Genomic DNA, 14,769 nt, shown 5'->3' on the forward strand with positions numbered 1-14,769 from the left:
AAAACAAAGTCATAATAGCTTGACTTCTTAGTGACATGTTACCCTGAAGCAGAATTGTTTAACTAATATATGCAGCACTTTCCTTTGTTCCCTTTTCAGTGTTTCAATTGAAATAAATCTTAGTTTTCTAGGAGAAGGTAAAGTTCATTCTGTGAAGTTTTAAGTATTTAAATGTCAATAGACCCCATTTTAATGTCTAGTTTTTAGTTCAGTTATGCAGACTTCTAGAGTTCTAGAATAGGATGAGACATAAATCATTTTTTCTGTGTTTTGGTGACCCACGATAGATGGAAAGCAACATCATACAAATCAGGGAAACGATATATGGATATTGTGAAAGTACAATCTTACTTGAACACTTTTCCTGGCTTCTTGGCAGTTAAAAAAAAGTCACCCTAAATATTCAAGCTCCATAGCATGTCCCTGGTTATTTATGGCCTCTCTAAACACTCCATTTTTTATTTCTTTGGGTCTCAATGTATTCTGGTTATTCTAGACTCTATCTTTGCAGTTGAATGCAAACCACTGTTTTGTGTAAAGTTAGTTTTGTATAACTTGAAGATTATGTTGTGATTATGTTCTTTCTCCCTGTGGAAGAAGTCTGTTCCCTGCAAAGCTTCCAAGCCCAAGGCTCAGTAAACTGTGCAGAAAGCAGAGGGAAAGAAGAGCTTGTTGCAATACATTGGCTAAAAAATATTCACACAAGTCAATGTGTATGCCCAGTCCTCGACTGCACCGGGAAGCACAAACGCTCAACTGTATGCATAACAGCACAAAAACAATGAGAATAGAAAAGTTTTCATAATCTGATCGCTTCCTAGGTATAACCCAAGCAGCACAGACATTAAAAGCAACATTGAATAACTGGGACCTACTAAAACTGAGAAGCTTCTGTAAAGCATAAGACACTCACTGAGACAAAAAGGCAACCTACTGACTGGGATAAGATCTTCACCAACCCCACAACAGACAAAGGTCTGATCTCTAAAATATATAGAGAACTCAGGAAACTAGACTTTAAAATGCTACTTAACCCAATTAAAAAATGGGGCATGTATTGAACATAGAATTCTCAATAGAAGAATTTCAAAAGGCCAAAAGACACTTAAGGTTATGCTCAACCTCCTTAGCAATCATAGATATGCAAATCAAACCAACTTTGAGATATCATCTTACACCTGTCAGAATGGCTAAAATAAAAAACGCCAATGATAGCCTTTGCTTGAGAGGCTGTGGAGGAAGGGGAACCCTCATCCATTGCTGGTGGGAAGGCACTCTTTTGCAACCACTTTGGAAATCAGTGTTTCGGGTTCTCTGGAAATTCGGGATCAACCTACCCCTGGACCCGGCAACACCACTCCTGGGAATATACCCAAGAGATGACCTATCATATGACAAGAGCATTTGTTCAACTATGTTCATAGCAGTATTATTTGTAATAGCCAGAACCTGGAAACAACCTAGATGCCCTTGAATGGAAAAATAGATGAAGAAAGTGTGGAATACATACACATTAGAGTACTATGCTGCGGTAAAAAACAATGATTTCTCGAATTTTGCATCCAAATGGATAGAAATAGAACACACTAACCTAAGTGAGGTAAGCCAGACCCAAAAAGATGAACATGGGATGTACTCACTCATAATTGGTTTCTAGCCATAAATAAGGGTCACGGAGTCTACAAATGGTTAACCTAAAGAAGCTAAGTAAGAAGGTGAACCCAATCCCAGCATTCGGGAGGCAGAGGCAGGCAGATCTCTGTGAATTCGAGACCAGCATGGTCTACAAGATCTAGTTCCAGGACAGACTCCAAAACCACAGAGAAACCCTGTCTCGAAAGACCAAAAAAAAAAAAAAAAAAAAAAAAAAAGGAAAACCATATAGTTATCCTCTTGGCTATGGGAAGTAGACAAAATTGCTGGGGAGAAAATTGGGATCTTGGGGGTGGGGTGGGATGGGGATAAGGGGAGATGGGGAGAGAAAAGGGAGAAGGGGAGGATGGGGGGAACTTGGGGAAAAAGGATGATGGGGATTAAGTAAGGTTGAATAGGGGAGCACAGAAGCACAATTCTTAGTTAAGTGAGCCACCTTAGGGTTGGCAAGAGACTTGAACCTAGAGTGGCTCCCAGGAGCCCAGGGCGATGTCCCCAGTTAGTTCCTTGGGCAGCTGAGGATAGGGAATCTGAAATGACCCTATCCTATAGCAATATTGACGAATATCTTGCATATCACCATAGAACCTTCATCTGTTGATGGATGGAGATAGAGACAGAGACCCACACTGGAGCACTGGACTGAGCTCACAATGTCCCAATGAGGAGCAGAAGGAGGGAGAACATGAGCAACGAAGTCAGGACCACGAGGGGTGCACCCACCCACTGAGACAGTGGAGCTGATCTATTGGGAGCTCACCAAGGGCAGCTGGACTGTGATTGAAAAAGCATGGGATAAAACCGAACTCTCTGAACATGGTGAAAAATGAGGGCTGATGAGACGCCAAGCACAATGGCATGGGGTTTTGATACTACTTAATGTGCTGGCTCTGTGGGAGCCTAGCCAGTTAGGATGTTCACCCTCCTAGATATGGACGGAGGGGGGAGGACCTTGGACTTACCACAGGGCAGAGAACCCTGACTGCTCTTTGGACTGGAGAGGGATGGGGAGAGGAGTAGGGAAAGGGGGAGAATGGTGGGAGGAGGGGGAGGGAAATGGGAACTGGGAGGAGGCAGAAACTTGTGTTTTTTTCCTTTTCTCAATAAAAAAAAATTCAAAAAAAACTTTTCATAATACAGGGCCATCTGTTCAAGTCCACCTTGAAAACCTGTAGGAGATATTTAAATGCTACATGAAAATCCATCTTTAATAGACTTTTTGAAAACATCTGAATTTTTTAGGTAAGAGTAAGTGTGTTTAAAAAAATCATTTCAGATTGAGGTCATTTTTCCTTTGAAGAAGAAGGCAGGGTGGTAGGGAGACAGGGATGCCACATGGTTAATGCTTCAGCCAAGGATAAGCCTCAATGGAGGCCTTGCTGCGGTCACCATAGTCGAACAGGATCTCTTCCCCAGCTGCAATGTCGCGGGAGGCAATGAGGATGAGGTGAGGCACACTATCAATGTCATGAAGTTTGGTCTTGCAATTCCCATACCTACTATGATTGATCAGCCTTCCGAGGCGATTAGTTTCTCGAGTGGCATCCACGCAGTAGGTTTTGCTCCGATACTGAAAATAGTACATGTAGCAGCCTATGGAGGGGTCTTGAGCATACAGAGCCTCCCTCTTCCTGGCATCGGTGATCTCTAGAAGGTCCCCATGGTATTCTACCACAAAGTCTCCCTGGGAGAACTGCTTCGTAGCAATTACACCCCGGCCTTTTCCATCAATGAGTTCAACCTTTAAGCCTTCTTCCTTCCCGCTCTCAATCAGTTCATCAATTTTTTTCTTTTCTTCGTACTGTAGCTCAGCTTTGCTCTTCCTGGAGCTCCTTCGCACTGGGTGTAAATCTGTCAGTTTTCTCTTCTGATGTGTTTTCCCTTGAAATTTTTTCTTAGGGGCCTGCTTGCCCTTGAGGTGTTTTTTCAGGGCCTGCTTGGGAGCCACTGTATTGATAGAATCACATGATGAGGGTGGAGTTTGTGGGGGATCTGCTGCTTCGGTTTTTTGGTTTGGAAAAGATGCCATGGGACCTCTCCTGACATCTTCTATCTTCTGTTCATCGGACTTCACGGAACTTTGGATCATATTTCCAGCATTTCTTTCCTCTTTTGGCTTCCTGGAGATTGCAGATAACGGTTTCCCCTGGCATTTGACCTCGTAATGTACAACTGAGTTCTCTTCCTGAAAAGGGTAGCACATTCCTAAGCACTTGTTTGGCTTCATGTAGGCATTGATCTTTGACTGCCCCGCAAACATTTTCTCCTGAACCCCAGATAGCCCCATGTCAGTGCAGCCAGAGCCATTGCCTTTCTGGCGGCCTGGCCACGAGTACTGCCGCTTCCTCAGCTGCTGTTGCTGCCGCTGCCACCAGCGCCGCCATAGCACACCAGGGAAGGCCCTGCAGTGCCTCATGGCAACTGCTTTGCTCATGGCCTGCAGTAGAACCGGTAACCAGTTGCGCTTCTGCCAGACTCCCATCCCTCTCATTTTTCGTAAACCTTTCATTTCTTTCTTTCGTTCTTTCTCTTCTTTCTCTCTTTTTTCCTTTTTCTTCCTTTCGTTCATCTTTTCTCTTTTCTTTTGTAAATGTCTACCTTTATGACAGCCGAAGATTGATTTCACAGACCAATTACACTACAGATAATTTTTCTGCAAACAAACAAACAAAAAAAAAAAAACCATCACCATTAATAATATAATGTAAAGGGATTCTTATAGGTTTGATTGCAGATGGAGCTTTTGGTTTTACTACCACATTTGTAGTATCAATAGCAAAAACACTCTGCTGACTTTCAGGGTGAACCTAAATGAAGACAGAGACTACCATGCTGTGGTGGAGTGTTTTTATAGCTGTGGAGTAGGAAGTGTCCCATGTGTTCAGATTTAAATGAATCTGTTGCTTATCTAACATATTTAAATGCTGAAATATCTGATCCATTTTTAATTATGTGGCATTTCAGCCCCACAACCTCAAATTCTATCATAGAATTGCAAGGTTCAAACCTACAAAGCCTTCAATTTATGATTTTCCATATCTGCTGAGCCTTCCTGGTGAAGATACTGCCTGATTCCAAGTACAGTAATGCATAGCAAATGGTATACTTATAACATAGGTTTAGTTTCACCAAGTCCATAAAATGGCAAGAAAGAAAGCATTGCTTGTCTGTCCTCAAGAGAGAAAGAAAATGCCCAAAATTTAGAAGTCATAACACAGCGATTCTGTTTTATATTAGATGTAGGGTGACACATATACTATTAGCACTATTCAAGTTTTAATAAAAAGAAAACTGCACACATGATGGAAGTAACACACAGAAAATATACTGAAAGATAATTGAGTTTAACACAGGTTATAGCCCAACAATCATAAAATAGACATATCTATCCTCAACATATTGATAGTCTTCATTTTTCCTTTCATTTATTTTACATATCATCCATAATTTTCACAGTATAACTTTTAGGTTGATATTCTCTTTGCCCACATCCTGCATGTCTAATCCCAACTCTTCCACCTTTCCAAATAAGCCAAGAACCCCTGTCTGTCAGCATAGACTGGATTATTACATTGAGGTTAGTACCAAGGGTCTATCCCTGTATCAAAGCTTGAAGAGTTTCCTCAGCATGGGAAATAGGAACCAAAAATTCAGTTCTTGTCCAGAGACAAGTTCTGTCTCCATTTCTTGGGGATGTACCTACAGAAAAGCTATACAACTGTCACACACATGCAGAGGGCATAATATTGTTATTTTTTCTTTAAAGAAACAGGAAGAGAGTTGGCTCAAAACATATATAAGCAGGGAAAAGCTTATGTACATTGTTATACTTGAGTATTTTATTCTGAAAGCAGGGTCTCCTAGTTTTTCTGTTGACCAGATTCAGTAGTAAAGAAAAATTATAGCTGGAGTCCTAATGCTAAAGCCGCAGCCTGTAGGTCCCGAAGAATGAAGATTTGAAAGCGAGGCCATGGCTAAACACCTGAAGTTCATTGCCAGGACTGTGATGGTTCAGGAGGGGAACGTGGAAGGTGCATACAGGCCCCTGAACAGGTGTATGTATACCTATGCCATGTGTGTTCAGGTGCCTCCAGAGGAGGTGTGGACTCCCCGTGAGCTGGATTATAATCTTGGGACTACTGCGTTGGCACGACGCTTGCCTGGCACTCTGGCGGCTCCAGGTTTCCTTCTCGAAGCCTCACTAGTGACAGGCTTACTGAGGTCATAAAGCAGCGGTGTTTCTATGAGAAGCCCTGCTGCCGCCGCCAGCGGGGGAGCTATAAAACATGCCGGAGGATCTACAACATGGAAATGGCTCGAAAGATTAACTTCTTGATGCGGAAGAACCGGGAAGACCCATGGCTGGGCTGCTAAGCCCACGTTAGTTCTGTGTCTGACTGTTCTTACACAACCACGTCTCTGTTAACTTTCTCTACAATAAACTCGATCACACGTGGAAAAAAAGAAAAGAAAAATTATAGAAATTCAGAAGTATATGTAAGAATTCATTCAATCTTGGAATTTGCCTAAGTTTTCTTCTTATCTTCTTAGCAGAGATCCAATATTAATTGACTACAAATGTCGCAAAGAGTGTGTCTGAGTGTTTACGACCTCTCTAAACCCTCCTATTCCTCATAACCTGGGTTTCAATAGCTCCTTGTTTTTCTGTCCTCTAACCTTGGAGCTTAAAGCATTCCATGCTTCTTTTCTAAATGAGAATTTTTAAAACTATGTTCTTAAATTGTTTATCTCAAGTCTTGTGTATAACAAATCCTTCAAGATATGACCAAATGTACTCTCGATGCTTACAAAATATTACCAGTATAAAAAACTTATCAAATTAAAAAAAAACTGGCAATAAATATGCTAAAGCATGTGAATGAAACACCAGGAAGCCTCAACTAACATATTTAGTTACACTTCACAAAGATGTAAGAAAAAAGAAAAAAAACGAAGAAAGAAAAAACAAGGTTAGACATTCTGTGACTCAAAGAAACAATCTCTCAAAGGAAATAAAACTATAAATATAGACTGCACGTTTTCTGACTGGCCACCCAAACGAGAATAATCCTGTAAAAGCTCCATACTTACGGTATTGTTTGCCCATCCACTCAGGTATATTCCTAGCAAGCAATTACATATTAAATTAAACTATTCGTATTATTTTACATCTTATGACAGGATGCATGGTTTGTTATCTCATATCTTGCTTCTTGAGTGGTTATATTTTATCTGCCTGATTTGCATTTTCCTTATTCAGTTTAATTGTCTTGCTTAAATTTTTTATGCCCTGCCATAGGCCAAAATGGCCTCATTTTTAACCAATTATAATAAAACACACTCACATGATACAGAGGGGAGTCCTACAGCATATCATAGTCATTCATTAAATACTAATAGTGCTTCCTTTATGTGATAAAAAATACAACAAAATCCTTTCCATATGTGTCTACAAAACCAACTATCTTCAATTCATAGCAGAGTCATGACGCTTTTCCTATTTTTGTTATGATTATATAGCTATTAAATATATATTAATACATTTATCAGTTCTTGATCCATATATATATACGTATATATATGTGTGTGTATATATATATATGTATATATATGTGTATATATGTGTATACACACACACACACACACACACACACACACACACACACACACACACACACATATATATATATATATATATATATATATATATATATTTCCTTAAATAATTTTAATGAAACATTTTACAGACTCCAACCTTTGGCTTTCTTTGCTTCTTCTTTCCTACCTTCTTTCCTTCTGACCACTTTACATCATTGAGCATCTCTTATTCTCTCCTAATCCTTTACATGTCTGATTATATACTGTTCCACCTGGCCTTTTTCTTTTTTGTTTTTTTTTCCTTCATACTTTCTTTACTACCTTTCTCTCTATTTTTTTTCAGATTTTCAAGTGTCATCCTTCAAATAAATTTAAGATTGAGTTCATACAAAAAGAAAATGAAAGACAACGTTTCTGCAAGCCAACAGCATGTCCATGTCCATTATCAATACAATGTGAAGGGTGCCCTCTAGCTTGAAATACTGGTTAGGCCTGATTCTACGCTAGCGATTGTGAATGTGCAGCACCATGTTGTAAAATTGCTGTACCATGTGTCAGGGAGAACACAGGTAGAAGCAGAGACATTCAAACTTGTGTGGGATACTTTTGAGAACATGTGGAATAGTAGGAGTTTATAGCTTACTTAAGAAAGTTGTGTGCTGAAACACCTGATCTATTTTAATTTGTGACAATTCACTCCTACTTTCTCTGGAGTACAGTAATGTTCAAAATTTTAAAATCTTTCCATCCATGAAATTTCATCGCTAAATAGCCTTCTTAGTGAAGATGCAGGGAAATCATGGTTGGAATAATGGGTAGCATGGGGCCTAATTATTGACTAAGATAGGGTTTGACTTCACAAATCCATATAATGGCAGGTGCGAAATCATTTTATGTGTGTCTTCTGGGGAGGAAGCCAAGCTTCAGATAAACAGAAGGTATCACACTGTGATTCTTGTATGTAGTGGTTATATGGTGATATATTTACTATCAGCTCTCTCCAAGTTTTAAGATGAAACCAAAAACCAAGATGTGCTTACAATATAAAACACATACAGACACAAGTATCCAGAGTTGTATAATTAAGCATCAGTTATAGTTTAGTGATAAAAAAGAGTTATATCTACCCTGCTCAACCATGGTTATCTATTCCTTTTTCTATATTAGATTCATTTATTTATTTTACATACCATGCACAGTATTTATTTTCTTCCCATGGACATCAGTATCCTTCTTCCTGCATTCTGGCATCCACAGTTCTTCAATTATGACAGGAACAGATTATCACTTAAGGACATTAAATTAAATAACACGTCTCTATTGAGACCTAATATTTTGAGTAAAGAAAACTTGTCAGAAAAAGAGGCCTCATTGACGTAGGTTGGTAAATAGTAAAGATGTCATGTTATCAAAGAAAAAAATGTTCTTTTTCTATAGATCTCAACATTGAACAACTTGCCTCTGTATATTTATGACTTGGCAAGGGTAGACTTTATCTGAGAGTAATATAAGCTTTTCCCAAGGAAAAGAAGGCAACATATTAAGAATCTCAAGAAAATTTTCACCATCATTTATCAAAGGCAAAGAATATATGTGAGCATGTGAGCTTTTGAGCTAGGTATCATTTTTTATCTCCTGTACATGTCCTTGTGTGTGTGTGCACCATTTAATTGAAGATATGTATTATTCTGTTCCTTATTGTCTATCAGTGTTTCTTCATATGTGAACATTTATCCACTCATCAATTTTTTCTACTAATTTGTAGCTTGACCTTGGGGTCAAGTTCACATTAAACAAAGAGTATGAAGCACATTTTTTTTCCTGTTGAATTACAATGGGATGATTGATTCAGAGGCACACAACTAATGTCTCTATTTGGGAAATATGCGAGATATATATCTAAGTGCTCATTAGTGTACCAGAATGGCCATGAAAGGGATGCTTTCACTTACATGTGTGCTGGACTCTATAGTATTTAAATGTGGTATAAGGGGTATAAAAATAGTTACACCTCAGAAAGAGGTTCTGATAAACGAAAGGAGGATAGAGTTAGAGAACATGAGTGAATGTGGTTGGTTTAGCATGTTTACAATATAATGATAGACTCTTAGGTTATAATGGCTGTATGCGAACCCTGGTCAAACACTCTCTACTCATATCAGTGGCTCAAGAAGCAGAGAACAGCTGAGTAGCAGTGGTATACTTGAGTATTTTAAGGTTCTGAAGTCATACTATTGTACACCTTTTAATGTGAACCCACATTTTAAGTGAATTTCCAATTCCAATCAACAATAAAGCCATGGAAATGGCTTAGCCACGGGAGCTATTACCTAATGCAAGGTTACCAAATTTCTTTGAATATAGTCTGAGAAATACCTGCAAAAGACTATTGCTATTTATTGTCCTCATGCAAGACAAGTAAATCTCTTGACTCAGAGGCAAAATCTCAATGTTATTAACCACAGGGTAAGTGCGGTATTCTTTTCTGTGTTCAGCAACAATTTAAGCCATTTCACAGATGAGACTGAGCTTGATGGATAATGTGATTTTTCTCAAATTTGGGTGCTGTCCAACATCATCAATCTGAAGGAGGAAAATGCCTTAATCCCAGCACTCACGAAGCAGAGCCAAAGAATATTTGTAGGCTGTGGCTGCTTCTTCATTTCTGGCTGTCTCCTGGGAGCCACTCTAGGGTCAAGTCTCTTGCCCTCCCTAAATTGTCTCCCTTAACTAAGAACTGTGGTTCCGTGCTCCCCTGTACAACCTTCCTTTATCCCAATCCTCCTGTTTCTCCAAGTCCCCCCCTTCCCTTCTAACTTTTCTCTCCCTATCTCCCCTTACACCCATACCATCCATATTTTGCTACAAATTATCTTCTGTCTTCCAGATCACTCTACCCACTTTCCATATACCACCTCTTTATCACTCTTTCTCCGTGAAGAAAGAAGCAGGTATCGCATGGGAGTCAACAGACCATGTTTTATCACATTGGGGTTAGGTTCAAATTCCAATCCCTGCTTCACGTTGCAATAAGCATTGGGATCAGGATCGGTAAATTCAATTCAGGTTTTGAGCCTACCACTACAGGCACGACAACCACATAAATGTATCCAATTGTCAGCTCCATGCTATATATATATTTCCTGTATGGAGCTGAATATATATATATATATATTAGGGATGAGAGCTGACTCCAGTTGAGTTCTCCAAGCTTGTCCTTGTGAATGCCAGTAGTCCAGAACGTTCGTAGACTGTGTTCGGAAGATAGAGAAATATCATGAACATAGCCAAAAGAGTTTGGTGTTTCTCCAGGGTTGTCATGAAAGATCTCATCTGTAATTGGGATGTATTCATCATGTGTTCATGAATATCTTGTGCATTTGCTTTGCTTTGAGTTATTAAGTGGCTGGGTGGAATGTTGTTTAAAATTGCACAATCAGAATACTTTCATCTGTCCATGTTTCAATGACTCCAGGGTTTACATCAGAAAATTATATTCAAATATACTGAAACTCCTTTTTCATTTGTTTTTTTTTTATGTTTTTTTTTTTGGAGACATGGTTTCTCTGTGTATCTTTGGCTGTCCTCACACTCACTCTGTAGACCAGGATGACCTACAACTTACAGTGACCTGGTGTGGGAGGGCCTTTTGTCTTCATGTAGCTTTTATTGTTCAGTGAATAAATGTAGTGAGCCGGACAGGATCGCCATTACAAGATGGAGCTGACATCCTGTCTTGTTGGTTACAAACAACTCCATATTTGGCTATTCACTGAGAGCTGCGCTCCCTGCTTCCTGCATGCGCGGTGGATGTGGATTCTTGAGCCTATCCCGATGCGGTCTGGTGTCAGCTGTTGGTGGCAGCCAATCACAGGGCGACTCGTGTGCCAATTCCCTATTTAAGCGGCTGCCTAAGTGAGCCCCTTCCCTTCGTTTCCTGCTCCCCTTCGCTTCCTGCTGCCTCTCCCCTTCGCTCCCTGCCCCTTTGCTCCCTGTCCCTCGCTTTCTTGCCCCCTCCTTTCCTGCTACCCATCAATCAAGGGTGACCATTAAAGCGTGATCTGAGTGGAATCCTAGTGTGGTGGTCGTTCTTCCGTCACCGGTCAAGAAGTCCGCCACAGCTGGTGCCAGAAACCTGGGAACTTCGGTCGCCAGGCGAAGGGCCTTAGAGGATTCTGAACTCAACACGTGGAGTGGCGACATCGGTAAGTTTCTCCCAGTATGCTGGTTTCAGTCTCCCCAAGTATGCTGTTTGCGGGAGTGGGTTCTTGGGTGTTTGGTCTCATGTTCATGGTGTTTGTGGTGTTTGTACTAGCCTGCTGTCTCTGGTTGCACTGCTGTAAGTCTGGTCGCAACCTCAGAACGGGGAACAATGTGGACATTCCGAGAGAGGGGCAAAAGGCCCAAATTAAACACAAGAACAGTTTTTCAGATTCAGATTCAAAGGGAGGAAACTTGAATAGGCCTGAAAGAAAAAAAGTAAAAGAAAAGGATCCTGATAGAATTCTCCCTAAAAGGGAGGTTAATGAGAAGAGGGAATGTCCCCTCTATCCAGTGCTCGAGGAATTTGCGGGCCTGGATCGATCTGAGGAGGAGTTAGACCCTCAGGAGGAGGAAGAGCTGGAGAAAGCCGCCTCTGGTAATCTTAATGTGTCATTCTATGATAGGCTTGGTAGAGATCTGGCCGCTAAACAAGATATGCTAAGGAAGGGAATTATATTCTTCTGGTTTGAGTTACCGAGGCCTCCAGATTTTGTAAAATGTGAACAGCTGTGGCTCCAAGATGCAAAGCTGCAAATACAGGACCTGCCTTGAGGACCCACAGGCTAGAACGCTGGGCCACTCCCAGCATGGGCTCAGGGCATAGAAGCACGGCACAACTGTGGTAAGGCTCACCAGCTTAAATGGTCGGGCCCAGCCACTCTGCTCAGCCAAGCCTCCAAGCAAGGCTGAGCGGCTGAGCGCCTGTTCTTGTGATTAAACAACTCTGTATTTAGGCCCAAAAAGGGTATTGCTAAGTTTTGAGGTAGATATTTGCCTAATTTTAAATAAATAGACATAGTGGGAGACTCCCAATGCTGGGGAAACTCTCACTCGGGTCTTGGGATGGCGCGGGCCCCTGCATGGCTCACAGGAGACCATCCTTGGTGAGGTTGCACACATGTCCTTGGTTGGCGGGGGAGGAGTTCAACCCCGAGTACCAGGAGAAAGACTTTTTAAAAAAGGAGGCCACGGCCCAGAGGTCCAAAAGGGTCATAAATTCCAAAAAATCCACAGGTGGTTGCCTTGGGACCACTCCCAAGGTCGTAATCTGTTAGTTCCTAAAACAGCAAGCTGATAATCACAAGGAGGAAACTCACTATTTCTCAGGATTGTTGTCAGGATTACAGGTCTGGCTTTGTCTTCTGGCTGGTTCCTAGGGCAGGGTCGCTGAAGCGGCTAGCCCTGGATTTTTGGTTCTTCTCTCGCTGCTGGGAGAGTCTGGATTCATCCAGGTTTTTCAATACTATGTGTGACCCAAAGGTGACTGTCAGTTTACACTTTCAGCACCAGTTTACACTTCCAGCAATAGAGTTTTTTCTTTACCCACATTTTCTTAAGTATAAATTGTTAACAATAATTTTTAATCTTGGTCATTTCTACAAGGATAAGATAAAGTCTCAGAGTTTTGGTTTGCATTTCTCTGAGGGCTAAAGGAAAAATTTTTTAAATGTCAGTCATTTTTAGTTTGTTTGAGAGTTTTCAGTTTAGGTCTGTAATAAATATTTTTGGATTAAATTTTTAATAACTAATTTCCTGAGTTCTTATATTTTTAAAATGGGTTTATAATAAGTAAAGATCTTTTCCCACTATATAGCCTTGTTATACAAAAGTTTCTCAATTCAGGAGATATATTTTATGGTTTCTCACAATGTTTGTGCCACTAAGGCTGTGTTTGAGATGTGGCAAAATGTGCTTCAAAAATTTTTCTCTGTGAGGTTCAACATAATTTTTATATGCTGAGGCCTTTGGCTCATTTAAACTTAAGTTTGGTACATGGAGATGGATGTAGATCTATTTTCATTTTTTCTACATGTTGGGGCCTGGTCTTGGCACCAGATAAGATCCAACAGACTACTGCTATAAAATTTCTGGGGGCAGTTATATCCCCTTTGACGGTGACCCCTCAAAAGGTTTCCATTCGCACCCATCATTTGAGGACACTTAATGATTTTCAACAATTATTGGGGGATATTAATTGGATTAGGGGGTATTTAAACATCCCCCGGGCAAAGTTGTTGCCCTTGGTTTCTATTTTGGAAGGTGATCCAAATGTTAATTCGAACAGAACTTTGACCCCCTTGGCTGAAAAGGCTTTAAAACAGGTGGAGAAAGCAATGACTAAGGCACAATTGTGCCGAGTCGATCCTGATTTGCCCATATTCTTATGCATCTTAAAAACTGCACATTACCCTACTGGAGTGCTATGGCAAGACGGCCCCTTGTGGTGGATCCATGGTAATTCTTCAGGTACCAATGGTTATTCAATATTATCCCGAGTTGGTTGCTTCTCAAGCGGTATTGGGGATAAAACATTGTTTAACATCTTTTGCTACCATGCCAGATAAATTGATTATTCCCTATACCAAGGGACAGGTGGAGACATTGGCAGCTACAGTAAATGAATGGGCTGTTTTGGTTTGCACCTTTCCTAACCTTATTGATAATCATTATCTAAGACATCCCCTATTAAATTTTGTAGAAAGGAACTTAGTGTATTTTCTAAGGTTACCTTTAAAAAGCCCATTAATATGGCCTTGACTGTTTTTACTGATGGCTCCAAAACTGGCAAAGGTGCCATAGTAATTCAAGGTAGGGATCCCATTTTACTTGATTTTTGACCTGATTCCCCGCAAGTCACAGAATGTATGAACGTGCTGGAAGTTTTTAAAAGATTTTCAGAACCCTTCAATTTATTTTCAGATTCTAAATATGTGGTGAATGCTGTTGCCTCATTGGAGGTGGCTGCATTTGTTAGAAATTCAAGTACAGTTTCCAATATTTTGTGTCAAATTCAAGCATGCATTTTACAAAGAGATAATCCCTTTTTCATTGGACATATTCGGGCTCATACTTTGCTTCCAGGACCCATGTCTGAGGCCAATGATTTGGCTGACTGCCTTACCCGGTCCATAGCTTTGGTCGTCTCGGACCCTGTAGAATTAGCACGAGATTTTCATAAGCTTTGGCATGTGCCTGCCAATACCCTTAGAAAAAAAATTCATATTTTCAGACAGATAGCCAGAGAAATAGTTAAAGCCTGTTCTTCATGTGTGACCTTTTTATACCCCCTTAATGTTGGGGTCAACCCTAGAGGGCTGCAACCTAACGCGTTGTGGCAAATGGATGTTACCCATCTGCCTGATTTTGGCAAATTAAAATATTTGCATGTATCAGTGGATACCTTTTCGGGCATTATTCATGCCATGCCCCTAGCGGGAGAAAGCTTAATTGATTGCTCTGTAATCTGTTATGTGT

The 14,769-nt window shown here is 40.5% G+C and overlaps 1 protein-coding gene and 1 pseudogene across 1 annotated transcript; one reads left to right on the plus strand and one right to left on the minus strand.

Annotated features, from left to right (window-relative positions):
* Positions 1 to 2,992: 2,992 nt before the first annotated feature.
* Positions 2,993 to 4,087, minus strand: LOC142842035 (N-lysine methyltransferase KMT5A pseudogene; annotated as a pseudogene).
* Positions 4,088 to 5,564: 1,477 nt separating this feature from the next.
* LOC142842022 (small ribosomal subunit protein bS21m-like) lies at positions 5,565 to 6,057 on the plus strand. The gene is made up of 2 exons (XM_075959008.1): positions 5,565 to 5,712; positions 5,850 to 6,057. Exons 1-2 carry the CDS (start codon positions 5,624 to 5,626, stop codon positions 6,025 to 6,027), a joined length of 267 nt encoding a protein of 88 aa, XP_075815123.1. The 5' UTR covers positions 5,565 to 5,623; the 3' UTR covers positions 6,028 to 6,057.
* Positions 6,058 to 14,769: the final 8,712 nt, after the last annotated feature.

Source organism: Microtus pennsylvanicus, chromosome Y (assembly GCF_037038515.1).
Source record: "Microtus pennsylvanicus isolate mMicPen1 chromosome Y, mMicPen1.hap1, whole genome shotgun sequence".
Lineage (NCBI taxonomy): Eukaryota > Metazoa > Chordata > Mammalia > Rodentia > Cricetidae > Microtus > Microtus pennsylvanicus.